At 41.5% G+C, this 15,930-nt stretch overlaps 1 protein-coding gene across 7 annotated transcripts in view; it reads right to left on the bottom strand.

The window, feature by feature from the left end:
• Positions 1-3,322: 3,322 nt before the first annotated feature.
• The window catches only part of LOC105831941 (plasma membrane calcium-transporting ATPase 3), a 94,830-nt gene continuing 82,222 nt past the window's right edge, over positions 3,323-15,930 (bottom strand). For 3 of the 7 annotated variants that reach the window (XM_036290070.1, XM_036290071.1, XM_036290069.1), the window contains one exon: positions 11,782-12,003. In XM_036290070.1, the coding sequence (XP_036145963.1) occupies positions 11,782-12,003 (222 nt within the window). Of the gene's footprint in view, positions 5,121-7,497; positions 12,004-15,930 lie in introns of those variants that run through there. The other 4 variants (XM_036290068.1, XM_036290067.1, XM_036290072.1 and 1 more) reach the window with 3 other exon arrangements.

The following is a 15,930-nucleotide window of genomic DNA, read 5'->3' on the forward strand; positions in this document are numbered from 1 at the left end:
TACAAGTTCGTCACATATATATATGTATATGTGTGTGTATGTATATATATATATCAGTGTTTTGCTTCTTCGAAAAAATTGGATGTCCGATTTTAGTAGCGGTGACATCGTCGAGCGACATGTAGGAACCTCTCACACACATACATTCTCTCTCTCTCTCTCTCTCGCGCGCGCGCGCGCGCGCGCTCGCTTGCTCGCTAATTCTCATTCGTAAATTGAAAACAATTGAACGTGACGAAGACCGAAAATCGCATTTTTGTATGGCCACCAATGTGAAATTATTCTCTCGCGTATTGGAGGTGAGCGTCAGAGATAAATGCATCATGCGGCGTATTTAAGTCGGAAATTTCATAAGTATATAAATTCAGGGTTGAGTAAGTTAATATTCTTTTTTAATCAAACTAAGTTAATGGCTCATAAAATTAATTGTTACATTAAAAATTACATGAATAAGAAACTAATTCAGTTAAAAGAATTAGGTTAAGATTAAATTAATTTAAGTTTATAATGTTAAATTTAAAGAGCATTGTATTAAATTAAAAAGTCATATTTTTTTACAGATTACAATTTTACAGATATACTTATATCAAACAATTATAATATGGAGCATTAAATGTAATATTTTAATTGCAAATTAAGTTTATATGAAATAACAAATATTGTTTTTATGTGAATATACATCTTTTTTATCAATTTTTTCTTTCACGTAGATAAATTTTTAATTTAAGAAAAAGTTAATTAAGTTTATGTGTTTTTAAAATAAATTAGTAGTTAAAAACTTGTAGTTAAAAATTAAATTATTTAATCTGAACCAAGTTGAGAGAGAGAGAAATTATTAACTTTTTAACTTTATTATTTAATTTTTTAATTTGTTACTGACCCAACCCTGAATAAATTATAAAATACAACTCAATTTTTTACGAATAAAAAAGTCCCAGATTTTAAAAAATTAGAAACCGATTTTAAGAGAAAATGCTTAATCTACAATTTTAATCTACAATCATGAAGAAATAAGTCATGCGTATCAAGTTTTCACATTTTATATCCTATGCTAATCACGATTTAAAAAGAGAAGAATATTTTTCATAATTCTCAGTTGCTCCTCGTGTTTGTTTAATTGGATAAATAGGAATAACAAAGAAGAAAGAAATCAAATATTAAATAATAAAGTAATTTAAAATTAAAAATTTAATATTTAGATATATATATAATTATTAATTAGATATATAATTTAAAATTATGAATAAAATAAATATTTTTTACACTTGAAACGGTAACATTGCCTTGAAATCTTTGAAAAATAATTATTCGCATGCTTTTAATAAATATAATAAAAGTGACTTAAATGCGTCGCTTACGCATCCAGACTCGTGGCTTAGCAAAGCTTGCGCGTTAAATCGACAGATCTTATTCGATCGTAGATCTATAACGGAGAAGGCCATTTACGAGGCCACACATCTTGCACATATGTATGTATCGGTGGAATTTCGTCTCCAAGATTATTATACTCGGTATCCTTTCGTCATTTCTGTTACATTTTTACATTATCTACCGTCGAAGCTTATTTAATAAATAACAAATAAGGATCGATAGCGTGGAACACGCTATCTCGCCCTACCTCCCCCCACCCTTCTTTTTTCTAATAACAAACTAAACCTTAAGCTACGCTAAGTATGAACTCGCGGATTACTATCGTCGCGAACGTTAACGCACGTTGTGTCATTAACACGCTGATTCCAGGCGAAATGAAGATACCTTGTCGGACTAGAAAACTTGGAAAGCGGTCTTGGATTTAAAGAGCGCGGATGTTTACCGGAAAAATAAGGCAATCAAGTAAATTCCTTACGTAACGCGTCAGAGATCGCGATAATGTGATATGGTAATCAACGTGTCAATCATCTGCCGCTATATAAATTTTAAAAGCTTAGACGAACCTTAATTTGTTCGTATTTTTTAAATTAATTGCTCTCGCGTCGGCCGCTTTATTAAGGACAATCGCTATTCTAAATCGCAATTTGTCAACGATTATTATGAAATTATCAATGTAAGTGTAATTGCATATCTTCTCGAGGAGGAAATATTTAAGCATAATCTCAAAAATCAGTTTATCGGTTTTCTTAAGTACATTAAAGCTACGTTATCTATTATGTATTATTATATATTACTGCTGGCGCTTTTATATATGAATATATACTCGTATATACTCATATATATGTATATAATTATTCCGGTGTCTCTGAAGAGATGCGCACTCGACGACATTAAAATGCAGTCAAGTTTTTTAAGTTGACTGAACCTTGGTCTCTTTTTGATTTGCAGCATTAAATAATTTTGGCGCGACTGGGCTCCTAAATAAATATCTGCGTTAAAATTCACCGAGCGTCGGCCGTGCAACATGGTTTTATGTACTATTACTAAGGTATATATATGTACATTCTCGAAGCCTAATTCGCCAAAATTCTTTAATTTTTCGACGACACATAAATGTGTAGTTAACAATTTTTCTTTTTCTTGTTAACGAGGCTTCAGACGAGGTACGCGTAACTTCTAAGGTATCCTAAATAGATACAGAGTAACCCATTTTAATGAATACCGTAAAATATTTCATAGATCAAGCATGCGAAATACAGAATTGTATTTTATTTGCTTCGACAGAGGTATTATACATATATATATATATATATATATATATATATATATATATATATACATATATATATGAGAAAACTAAGTGTCCCGATTATTTATTTAATACGAAATATTTCACTGCATTAATTACAACGGGACAACTTTTCCTTTTATTTATAGGTATAATCGTATATGTATTTATATCTAATTTATAATTGTATTTATATATTCATATTTGCACATTTGTCTTTGCATTTATATATTTATGTTCATATGTATATTCGTATGTTCATATTTATACTTGCGTTCATGTTCATATTTATATTTGCATTCATATATTAATATTTGTATTTACAATTATATACACATATATATACATACACATATATATGTATATATAATTCGTGTATTTTGCTGGGTCTGATAACGTCCGACCCTATCTTCGTTCGAGAATATTCATTTGTGTAACTTCTTCGCGTGTAGATCGTGGAAACTGAACGACGGGAAATCGGTGCGTCAAAAACCTCGAAACTTTTTGTGCGCATCTAATGCGAAAGTAATCGGAAACGTAATAAAACGGCGGAAAATGGATGGAAAACGAGACTATTCGCAAATGTGCAGATTGATGTGCGAAAGCGTGATAGTAGAATGAACTAAAAAAAAAAGAGAAAAAAAGACAATCGATTCACACTTGTTCGAGACAGCTGGGAATAATCGTGTACTTTATTTATTTAACGTTTAATTAGACTTTCGCAAGTTCAAAATCCACAGTTTAATTCTTCCCACACTCATTACCGCTATTAATTATCGCTTTTAATTTTAATATGTCCATATGGATTATTATATATAAGTGCCGCTCTCTCTCTTCACACTCGGTTAATTGATTGCACGTGAGAAACAAATCCCCTTTTTTCAGCTTTTCCCTTTCGTCTCCTCTTTATTATTATTATTATTATTATTATTATTATTATTATTATTATTATTAACTTCTTAATCTTGCACTCGGCAAAACGTAATTGCAATAACTTCCCTAAAATTCATCACTCTTTAACCGCAATAAATAATGTGTGTTACTCGCTGCTTACTTAATTAATTAATTATACAATCGGCGACTCCTTTCGCCGCGCGCACGAGACGATCCCTCGCCGTACCCCATAAAATTAGATAACAACAGAGACTCCCGAGAGAGCTATCAACAGATTTTCAGTAATCGCACAGCGGGCATTTTCTTTAAGCCCGTATCAGATTATGCATTGGAGATTGCACGAAAATTGAAGCTTTAAATCTCGTAAAATAAAAATTGAACTTGTGCAATTGTTCCAGTGATTTGACTCTGCAAGAGTAAAAAAAGAATTCGCTCCTATAGAATTGTACCGAGAAAAGAGTGTTTGATACTTGTGACTGTAAATTGCGTGGAAAAACGATTAAGAGCTCCACTTTTATAATTACTATTGCTATAATGTTAGTAATAATAATCTTATTATTATCATCACTATTCTCGGTTGCCACCAAAAATAACTAGGAAAATTATAGTTACATTATAGTAATTGCAACCTTTTTTTTTCAGTGTGAAATAAGAATGTAATTTTTTACTCTTGTTAGAGTGACAAAACTGCAATCTCATAATTTTCATTCTTTTAACGACATCATTCGAGATTTAGAGAGTGGAACTCGATCATTCAGATAAATTTTATTTACGTACGTTTCTTCATTTTACGGTCGATCGAATTCCAATTCGCAATCCTCGATCTCCAATATGCGTAGCCTGGTACGGACTTTACATATATCCGGCACATCACATGGCGCAAGTATGTCGCCGTCGTTCTTTCTTTCGCTTCATTTTATTTCCCTGTCGCTGCTCATCCAAGCGAGCCTTCTTTTCGGCCCTCCGTACGGCTTCTCTTCGCATACTCACGTTTCCCTTCCGCGCGCTCGTTAAACGAGCGGCCCGAACTGGAACAATCCCGAGTTCCATCTCGAGATCGAGGCTCGCCGCTCCTACTAATAGCGTAACTGTAGGTGCGTATGTAAAATCTGTACATGCGTACTCTCTAAATCTCCTAGAGGGTCACTCGAAAAATTGTGCTTGCGCAATCAGACGTCTCGCTCCGCTGCGAGATTTAGAGAGTGACGCGCATACGCGTCGGGTTACATTTAGAGGGGGAAAAACAAAGAAAAGAAATCGCTCGTATGCGAGACGGCTGCTCGATGAATCTCTTCTCTCTCGTCAGCTACGCTGGCCTCGCGCCGACCCTTCGGATCGCGGTCCAGGACCGCGAGGATCCGAGGTATGCGAAGATATCGCGACAAATGCGTAAGTACGCGCGCGGGTTTGCCGCTCTCTCTCACGACACCCTCGACTGGTACCGTTTTTCTTCTTTTCCTCGCTAACGCAAGAATACCCGGGCCCGCCGAGTAATCGAACTTGTACGATGGTCAAAAAACGGCAAATGTGTGTCTAGCACGGAAGAAATACGCTGATGTTGAACTATCTGTAAAACGATCGTTAACATTTATTGAGATACACTTGTTGTCAAATGCATTTTTAACTTTCCCTCTACCTCCCACCCCCCTCTTTTGTGCCTTGTGCAGAGGTGCTTGAACGAATTTTCAATCCGCGCGCGCATTTACCGTATTAGACGATTAAACACCGGCGGCGACGCGGAGGTAAATGTTTAAACTTACAACGACAATTACGAGTAGATTCCTGACGGTGTAATCGGTGCGATTACTGTACAATATTCGACGCCTCGCGCGGCGAACTTTCTCCTCGGGTCTTTCTTTCCTCGAGGGTCAAGGGGGACTCCTCGCGCTTAATTCCTTCGCACGTACGCGAGACGCGGCAGCGTGTGAGGAGAGACATCCTCCTGAGAGACGACGGGGCCCTCATTTCTTCGGAATTGTTCTCGCGCGGATCGTTCACGCTACTGAGAGAGAGGGGTAAGCGTCGCATTATCCGGGGGAAAAAGGAAAAAAAAAAGAAAAAACGAGAAGGAAAATGAAGAACAATCGCGAAGCGCGTGCATTAACAAGATCCTGAGAGAATTATCCGTGAGAGTTATCGCGGGTCATCGTAGGCACGCGACATTAACCCGTTGGCTCCTTCGAAAGATCCACAAATCGCGTGCTCGATAATATCACTATACTTTCTAGGGAAGCGTACTATTTTGTTTTATATATATATGTATATATACACACATATATATATATTTTAACGCTATTTACAAAGAGTTTAGCTTTATTCGAACGTGCGAGAAAGAAGGAACGTTCTTTTTTTCTTTTAACGAACGACTGCTCGAGAAACGACAGCATTGCTCGGAAGAGATACACGCACGAGGGGAATGGGAGGGGAGAAGGGTCCACACAACAATCGTCGACCGAAGGTAAAACTATGAGGAGTACACCACCCGTTCGCGACCGTCAGCGAGTCAACCCTGGTTAGCTGATGCGACGTCGAAATCCCCGCGGATTCGATTAGGGAGGAGAATTCGAGGAATCGCGAGTGGCGCATCGCTCAACGTTGCACTACTGAATAGCCCGATTGCATCTCGATCTCGAGTAAAGATTTCCCTCCCTCCCTCCCTCTCTCTCTCTCTCTCTCTCTCTCTCTCTCTCTCTCTCTCTCTCTTTCTTTCTCTCGGTTTCTCATACGTCTCCTAATTTTCTGTCTGTCGTTTTCCGGGTGAAGGGTGAAAATACAGAGTATTCTAACGCGCTCTAGTCGGGAACCAACAATTAATACAATATATTAATTGCCCATGTTTTCGTTATTTTATTTTATTTTATTTATATTATTTTTTTCGACAGTGTTAACCACGCGCGCGAGAGTTGGTCTCTGGGCCAAGATGCGTTTGAACCTGAGGATTAGAGCGAACCAGGGCTCGTCCGCGATCCGCACTCGCGTTTCCATATAATTAACAATATCGCCTATATATATATATATATATATATATATATATATATATATATATATGTATATATATATCTGAGGGGATGAAACGCGCGTGCGGACGACGACCGGGCGGACCCGGGCTGAGTACTCTTCAGTTTTACCCTTTTCTCTCATTTCCTTTTCCTCGCCCCCGAAAGCCTACGAAGGTGGTGAAGAAAGTGAAGTAGAAGTGAAAGCGACGCGCTGATCTTAGAACTTTCCAGCAGCTCTGGCGGATTTACAAGGCTCGGAAAAACGGTGAGAGAATTATTTTTCCTTTCGCTTACAAATAAATCCTTAATATGTATATATCGACACACACGGACAAGAATATAAACTCTGCGACGCGCGAAACAATCTGGCCGATCGCCGGTCTTTTCGCGTCGGGTGTTAGCTGTGCGACTCGCAGGGGAGCCTCGATCATGAGCCTTAACTTTAACGACGTTAGGGTCCTTCGATCCTGACGGTAGATCCCTTCCGCGGAATTGACGACTATTTAATTATTTATCGTTAAAGGGAATTAATCATAAGTCACCGATAAAAATTGTATCGCACAGTTTAATAATCCGCGTTAAAAAATAGTAAAGTATTATTTTCTAATTCATCATTTTTCACTTCTTTAGTAGTTCTATCTTTCATTTAATAACCGAGATGCTTAAAAGAAGAATATGTAGAGAATCTACGCGACGATGTATTCTTTTTTTTCTCTCGAAAGGCGAAAGGACCGTGAGGGAACTCGTCGAGGAACTCGGTGTCGTTAAAATTAAAGTCGGGGCTCCCGGGGAAAACACATCCTGTGCAATCTCTCCCAATTGGGATCGTCCCGTGAAACGACCCTCCGGCTATCGCAGCGTAAGTCGTTTGTCTTCGTTAGTTTAAACCGCGTTAAGACATAATCGTCGGAGGTATACAGCTACGCGATACTTTTTTTTTATATATTTTTTTTTTCATATACTAGCGAGAGAAATGCGGTTCTTTTTTTTTTCTTTAAGTACAATAGATACAATATAAGAAACGCGTTAATGGCGCATAAAAATATTTTCCTCCTAATATGCTCTTCTCAGTTAATAAGGGACGGGATGACTTACGCGGCTCTTTGCTGATGATGAGCGAAGAAGGAAACGGAAACGAGGTCCACAATGGCAAAATGACGCGACCCACGAATGACGGGGATATATATATTTATATATGTATATGTATATGCGTGTGTGTGTGTGTATGTGTGTATGTGTCTACGTCTACGTGTGTACACATGTCGTATTTCTGTACATGTATACCGAGGATTGAATATCGAGTCACACAATCGAGCATCGTTCGTGCCTTTTCCCGTTTTCGAAAAACCTCTCACTCTCTCCGGATCAGAAGCAAATCGAACGAAATCGGATCAGGGACGATCGATCAATTCGTGTGCATTTGGAACCCGCAATGTGAACTCGCAAAACCATTTTATAATTTAACTATCGTTAACGACGTGAAAACTCCGAAAGTCATCCGAGCCTATCGCGTTAATTTTTCTTTTTTTTTTTAAGTCTGCTGAGACATCTTTATGTCTCCCTTCACTTGCCAGATCCAGCTGAGAACCTGGCGTCGCGACAGAAGTTACTCAGGTATTGCGGAAGTACAGTTTAAGTCGTGCAAGTCGTTAGCGCCACGTTCATCTTCTTCGAGGGAGATTCGCCCGATCGCGGGATCTTCTCGCGTTGAAATTAATTTCAGCGTTAACTCGCCCCCTCTTGTGCATGCCTAAGCGCGAAAAGTAAAGGGAGGTAAGTGACGCGGGCGTTAAATTACGATCTCTACGCAAGGGTCGAGATACGCGACGGCAGGGTGAGTTAGACGAGAACGAGCGCGGCGTCAGGACGACGGCGTCGTGACGGCCACGACGAACGAGACGAGGACGAACAGCAATGGGTAAGTAACGACGGTGCAATTTGTATGCACCTATGCCTGTGTGTGTGTGTGTGTGTGTGTGTGTGTGTGTGTGTGTGTGTGTGTGTTTGTGTAAATTCGTGTGCGTGTGTGTAACACAAAGGTATACGTAACAATACGCGTCTTTATTATTTGGCAGTGTAAGGCATATAGAGTGCTTAAGACTAGAATAAGGTGCAATAAATAGGCCTCTTAAAGCCTTTTTTTTTTTTTTCAAACGAGAGAGAGAAGTCCTATTGTATATGTGTATATTATATATATACATATATATATTATACGGACCTAAAGAGAACGCTGCTTTTTACTTATACTCTTTTTTTCAAGTTTTCATTTACGGCATAATAACTTGACTTAGGTACTTCGAAGACTCGAAAACGTTTTTTTTTTTAACTCCCCCCTTTCCTTTCCCTTTTCGCTTAACGTACTTCTGTGTGTGCTCCTTCTTTCTATCATCTTTCCATTTCTGCACCCGCAGGTCTGTTTCCTCTCTTTCGCCCTCCTTTCTTCTCTCTTATTTTTTTACTCTCTCCCTTTCTCTCTCCTCTCTCTCTCTCTCTCTCTCTTTCTCGCGAAAGAGCGCTTGAGAAATGAACGTTAAGCTAGAACTACAAAATACGGCTACTGACTTCATGGAGATGTAACCTCGTACACACGTTATATACGCTAATTCTCTGTTATTTGGCAGCGGTTTTGCACTTAAAAACGTAAAACTTACGACGAAGTATAATAATAAACCTATATTGCCAACGTTTTACATACAGCTTTTATTTACCGGGGTCCGCGATGAGCGACGGCGATTCTCGATTATAATTCGCGTAATCGAGCGCGATCGCGGAATTCTACACCCTTTACCCTCTATTATTTCGTCGTCCCTTACTTTTTCCCTGTTCTTTGTCCCCGTCGGGCGGTCGTGAAGAAACACGTTTCACCACAATCGCGAGATACGAACTATTCCTCCCCCCACCCCCTCGTGTGATAATGATATTTATAATTATATTTATATATAATATATCTCTCTTTATGTATATATGTATATTTATGTATATTTAATTATATTTTCGCGCTTCGTACACGCGATGAAATCGATAGGTCCTGAGAATAACATCGTAGTCACAGGATGAACGAATAAAAATCTTCATTTTCCTCAATCTATTCTTTTCCTTTCCCCTCTTCCCCCTTTTCCGGCATACCCTGCCTTCTATACCCTATCTTTCCTCGATTAGGTCGCTTTAAGTTATTCGTCGACGCGATCGAAAGTATCGAAAAGGCTCGTCGACTAAACGCGATTCTTCCCCCGCGATTGTAAGTACTTTATCGCCTATTCGCGCGTCCCATCTGTTCTGCCTGATTCTTTTTTCTTTTCCGCGCGACCGTCGTCCCTGCCTCTATCGGCCCCAGGACTTTCAATTCTGGCGTCCGAGCAACATATGCACACGAGCTATGTCCATGACGACGTGCCGTGCTTCATGTATGTACGCGTCGTTTGTGCATACACTGCTCAGACGCCAAAACTGATAATCCTCCTCCACCCTCGATTTTTCTCCCCTTCTACCGTTCTTCGCTGCATATGTATATGTTGTGTGTGTGTGTGTGTGTGTGTGTGTGTGTGTGTGTGTGTGTGTGTGTGTGTGTGTGTGTGTGTGTGTGTGTGTGTGTGTGTGTGTGTGTGTGTGTGTGTGTGTGTGTTAAAGCACGTGCGCAGCGTGATTACGCCCTTACTATCAGGATCTTCGATTTAAGCGTAATGGCAATGGCAATGTTACGGCGATCGATTCCGCGATCTGCGATGTCTTTCGACAACGAAAACAAAAAGAAGAAGAATCCGTGCAACCTCGCGTAATAACACTTTTACCCCATCATCCTTTCCCCCCTTTCTTTCTTTTTTTCTCTTTTCGTTTATCGTAACAGTAACGCTAGGAAACAAACTGCATTTACAAACTCTCTTTTCTCGGTAAGGCACCCCCTGTGCAAAATCACGGAAGTATTAGAGTAATACTAATAAACTAGTGACTAGATCATCCTTAATCGCGCGCAAGAGAGAGATCGGGAGAGCGGCAAAGGGAAAGAGAAAAAGTCGCGAAAGGTAAGGGAAAGAGAGAAAAAGAGAGATTTGGAAGAGATGGACCAGAGAAAAAGAGAGGAAAAGGAGAGAGAGAGGGAGAGAGATGATAATCATTTGAGAAATAACAATTAATTTATATGAAAGGAAAGGAAGAGAGAAACAGAGAAACAGATAAATACAAAGCGCGGAAAAAGATCAAGGAGAGAGGAGAGAGAGAGAGAGAGAGAGAGAGAGAGAGAAAATTCACGCGGCGAAGAAAGAGAGAACCAAGAAGGAAGAAGCAACGAAGAGAAGAAAGAAGATAAGAAAGAAGAAGAGTCAAGAATGATTTGTACCAACTTAAGGGTACCAACTGTATCTTACATATCTACATATTAAAACTCGACCTCTCGAATCTTTCTCCTTTTCTCTTTTCCTCCCTCCCTATGTCTCTCTCTCTCTCTCTCTCTCTCTCTCTCTCTCTCTCTCTCTTTCTCTCTTTCTCCTTCTCTTTTGACTTTTATGTTCCTTTTTCCTCCTCTCTTTTCCTTCCCTTCCGCGTCTCCCTTCGTGCGGCCGTCGTTGCGCTTCTTCCACACACAGCGGTGCGCTAAAGAACGAAAGGATTCAACGATTCAACACGCACACACATACATACACGCACATACACGTTTGTGCGCGCGCGCGCGCGCACACATGACAGAAGAGAAACACAAAAAGAGAGACCACAAGGTGGTACGGTGAGGAAACGCAAGGGAGGCGTATGTAACAACTGAACTGCGTATAGGAGAGGCAGTGGTGCGTTACTTTTGGGGTAATATTTATAATTGATGTCTCGCACGGATCGGCGGATGATCCGGCGGCGACGACCGGTCGGTCCCCGGAGCGGACCCGGGGCTCTCGTCGGGGTGGTCGTCCACGTCGCCTGAGAGGAGGGAGGGATGAGACCCGGACTCCTCTCGACCATGATGCGACCTCCCGCCCCCTCGTTATCAACCGTGAATGGAGCCTCCGCTCCGTTTCTTCTCTCTCCCCGTACCTCCTTTCTCTCCAGCACTCTTTCTCTCAGTTTTCCCTCCCCCCTCGTTCGGTGAGCCCCCCCGCTCTTTCTATGAGCGATCGACGGCCACGGGGAGACGACGGGCGCGGGAGAGTGGCAAAGACGTCGTCGTCGTCGTCGTCGTCGTCGTCGGCGTCGTCGGCGTAGTAGTTGGTAGTAGGCGTCGCTACTGACGACGCGGCGGCGTCGTCTCTAAACGGCAGTCTCGGTGTGACTATGACTCGAGAGCCTCTCGACGTCGATGTCCGGTATGGTGAGCTCGTCCGGTATGTTGTCAGCGTACTCGATGCTGCTCGTCTGCGAGAATCGCTTACTCAGGGACGGCTGCTTCCTCAGTACCTCCGCCAGAGTGGTGCTGCTGTGCTCGCCGTAGCGCGTGTCTAGGCCCTGCCGAAATGCGTTCACTACGCGGATCTGCAAATTGGAAAGCCGGGGGCACCGGTCGGATCAATCTGGCCTCGTGGGGAACGATCGGCGCCGCCGATCAGGTCGGCGGTGCCGATGGGGGTCTGAATGAATTGACAGGCACACGCAACAGCAAGTTGCAGACTGCCGAGACACACGCACTCGAGATAGAGAGGAAACGTTTAAAAGGCGAGACTCATAACGCCGCGACACACACACACACACTGTGTATATATGCGCGTGTATATTTCTGTGTGTGCGAGGGGTGTGTTTACGCACATATATGCACAATGGATGCACGTGTATGTAAAATGCGGACCGTTCGCGAGACTGTCGCCTTTACGTCTTGCCGGATGGCATCCTCCTCCGCCGCTTTGTAGTCGGCGCGAATTCCGTACAAATTAACAAAAAGACTTGTTAAGGGTGAATTTTGAAATTGGCCAAGATTTCGGAAAGCACGCTATCATTGTCATACGTAATTATCTTTAGATCTCCTTATGGAAATTGCAAAAGAAAGCCGACTCCAAAGTTCGTCGAGGAGGCTCCCGTTAAAGGATAACGCGCCAGTCTTGCGACGTCCCATATACAGATATTGATATGTATAGCAACGGCGGGGGAATGGAATCGGAGGATGAATCTGGAATAAAAAATTCGCTTACCGGACTCACCTTCAAGTTAATTCGACTCGCTCTACTTAACTTTCCGGTTTGCTGATTTCTCATCTATCTCGAATCAGATCCGGTCCAATCGGTTACGTCAGCATTATTTTTTTTTTTTTACCCGATTCACCATAAGACCCCCATTCGCTTTGCATCCCGCCATTTAAGATATATATATATAAATACGTAGAAACAAGACAGAAAGCAGCGTTGGCACAAGATATTACAGAAACAGCGGGGCTTTTCTTTGAAAAAAAAAAAAAAAACGCCCTGCGGAGCAAGGCACTGTTAGAACACAAAGTTCGGAGCAGCTGCGTCGGTATGGCTGATAGGAGAGAGAGTGAGGTTTCGTGAGGGCTGCGTGTTTGTGAGGATTTTAGCGAGATTTTCAGCACATACTTACTTCGAGTGAGTGAGAGAGGGGAAGAAAAGAGCGATATCCCCTTCGTGATTCTCCGATTGTGCGGTGAACGGCGCTAAAGATCAACTTAACACGTTGAGGACGGGCGTGTCTCTTCCGTTAGACGCGAGATTAAACGCTCCATCGCGTTATCTTTATGAGCTCGTAAAAGATGTTCTCCGTAAAAAAAAAAAAAAAAAAATGACTGTAATCCGAAGAAGTTGCTCTTCTGCTTCAGCGTATATCCCCGGTTCTTCATCTTACACTGCCGCTCAAAATCCGCCCCGTCCGCAAAATGTTAAGTTTCTGCGAAACGTTGCATCTCCTAATATCAGTTTTGATAACATCCTGCGGAGCTTCGCAAATGTGGGAATCAATGATGGTCGATCCGTTCTTAGCGAGAATTTTACTGAAAGGCGCGAACCGTTTCGATTAATTAACTTCGACCGCGCGCACTAATCAGTCGACTTCGGCGGAGAGGCTCCGAGTCACGTTTACGCTTTCTTTAAACGGCAAGACAACACCGTCTTCGAAGTCTTTGACGGACATTCTCGACATCGAAAAATTTTCGCCAAGGAGAAATCGACCTCGTGAACTCGGAGGGAGTTCCTATTTCCTACTGCCGATTACCACTTTTGCAGACTCGTCCCGAGTTCGTTGCTCGTCGCCCGCTTTTTTTTTTTTTTTTTTTTTACTCGAGTATGTACCTCACAAATTCGGACGAGCGAACGTGCGACCTGCAAAGAGATGCGCCGTGTGTACCGACGTCGCCGCTCTGCAACTGTGCTTGCAACTTATTGCCGCGCAACACACACCGGCATGCACCCATCGACACTATAGTACAGTTCATCTCAGAGAGACAAGAGGGATTAGGGTATGGTGGTAGAAACAAAAAGGGCACATATGCCGCGAACTCGACTCTCGGCATTCTATTTTCTGCGTGTTGTCGACGGCCCGGAGGAACTGCGGAAGCTGCTGGCTACCGGCGGTCGAGTTCGAGACGAGAGTGAGAAAGGATGAGGAGAAGGAGTACAAAAAAAAAAGTAACGACTGCGCTCTCTTCTATAATATAATGTGATAACATGTGTGTATATATAATATGTATATATGCGAATACACGCGACAGATCGCCAAGCTGGATTTTACGCGGCTGGTCACATGCGCGGCCAATGATTTACAGTCGATCGCCAAGCGATCGAGAAGCGTCGCGCACAAATCCGGCGACGAGCTCCCGGCAGCTCCACGATTTTCCTCGACGTTAGAGTCATTTGTCAATACACCGTCTCTAAATATCGTAGAGCGACAATTGTCTCGAAAAATTGTTCGACAAGCTCAATTTTTGCTCTTTTAGAATTTAAGACTGCACTCCATAAAACTCCGAATAAGGATATAAACATTTATATTGTTAGCAAATTTCGATTGTTTTCCTACACGCCTTTCTGGCAGTTATAATAATAATAATATCATCGAGATATGGAAGGTACCTCGAGGAACTCATCGCCGGAGTTGTGGTCGTCGCGCCGAAGAACGCGGGACGGATCGACGCGCGACAATCTTTGTGCGATCATACAGAGTGCGTTTTCTGTTTCCCTCGCAGCTTCGGAAAAGCCTTAACGATTGAGAGAAAGGTGAAAGAGAAGAAGGAAGATAGAGAAGCGTATAGAATAGAACAGACAGATAGAAAAACAGAGAGATAGAAAGGCAGACAGATAGACAGACAGACAGACAAATAGATAGATGGACATTAAGACAGAGAAAGCGAGAGGAAAAGAGAACAAACGAGAATAAAAAGTCTTCCACTTAATCAAGCAACGCGACATACAGAGGTACGGGAAAGCATATGTTATGCTCCCCTTTTTTTCCAGAAAAAGCGGTAGGAAATCACGATTCGCGTCGTTGAAGCCTGAAAGTCCTTGAATCGAGAGATCCAATCCTCATTTTCCTCGCGCAGTAATTTATCATTAATTTGAATAGAATAATAAAAAAACAAAACAATATGCATACATCATTTGCCAGACGAATTTTATACATATATAATACTATGTACAATTTTTACAAGCCTATGTAATAATAAAATGCTGCATGTGTAATATTATATAATTAATGAAAATAAAAATTATTTTACATTATTATTTACACTCTATTTACAACGTCCCAAACCTTTTTCTTTTTTTTTTTTTACAAACGTTTTAAGAAAGTCGATAAGAGTCACCACTGTGACAGTCAACGTGTTAATCTCGACGAGCTAAATCTTCAGTGTTGCAACAACAGAAAAAGTATCTTTTTTATTCAATTTGCATACGAATATTCAATGATCAATCGTCCCGCCAGATTTCCGCGGCTTTCTCCACTGCGATCGTCGTCATCCCATTGCGGGAACTTTCTACTGCGATCACGAAAATTTTCCATCGCGGCCGGCTACCACTTCAAGGACTTTCTACTGTGCGCGGCCGACTATAGCGTGGATTTTTCTACTACGCGCGGACCCTTTCTACTTGCGTGACGCGGACGATTCTTCACCGCGACAGTGGAAAGCGCTCGCTTCAGCTGGCTCAGACAAACACGTCGCGTTAGGACGGCTTAGTTCAGGCGGTGACACGCCGACGAGCGAGTGACGCGAAAACGCAGAGGATCGAATAAAAGCTCTGGCCTTACCTCTTATCTCCACCCTATACATATATAGATATGTCTGTGTAGGGTAAACTCCGATAATAATGTAAGGACTAAACGATTTTTTTTTAACATATCGATAAAGTTGAAAAGGTTTAAACGGTCGCAGCTAGATCTTTGGATTATATATAATTATAATATTAAAAAAAATATATTAATTTTATAATCTCAGGTAATATAAACTGCGCGCCGACAAGTTTGTCAGTC

This window comes from Monomorium pharaonis, chromosome 7 (assembly GCF_013373865.1).
Source record: "Monomorium pharaonis isolate MP-MQ-018 chromosome 7, ASM1337386v2, whole genome shotgun sequence".
NCBI lineage: Eukaryota > Metazoa > Arthropoda > Insecta > Hymenoptera > Formicidae > Monomorium > Monomorium pharaonis.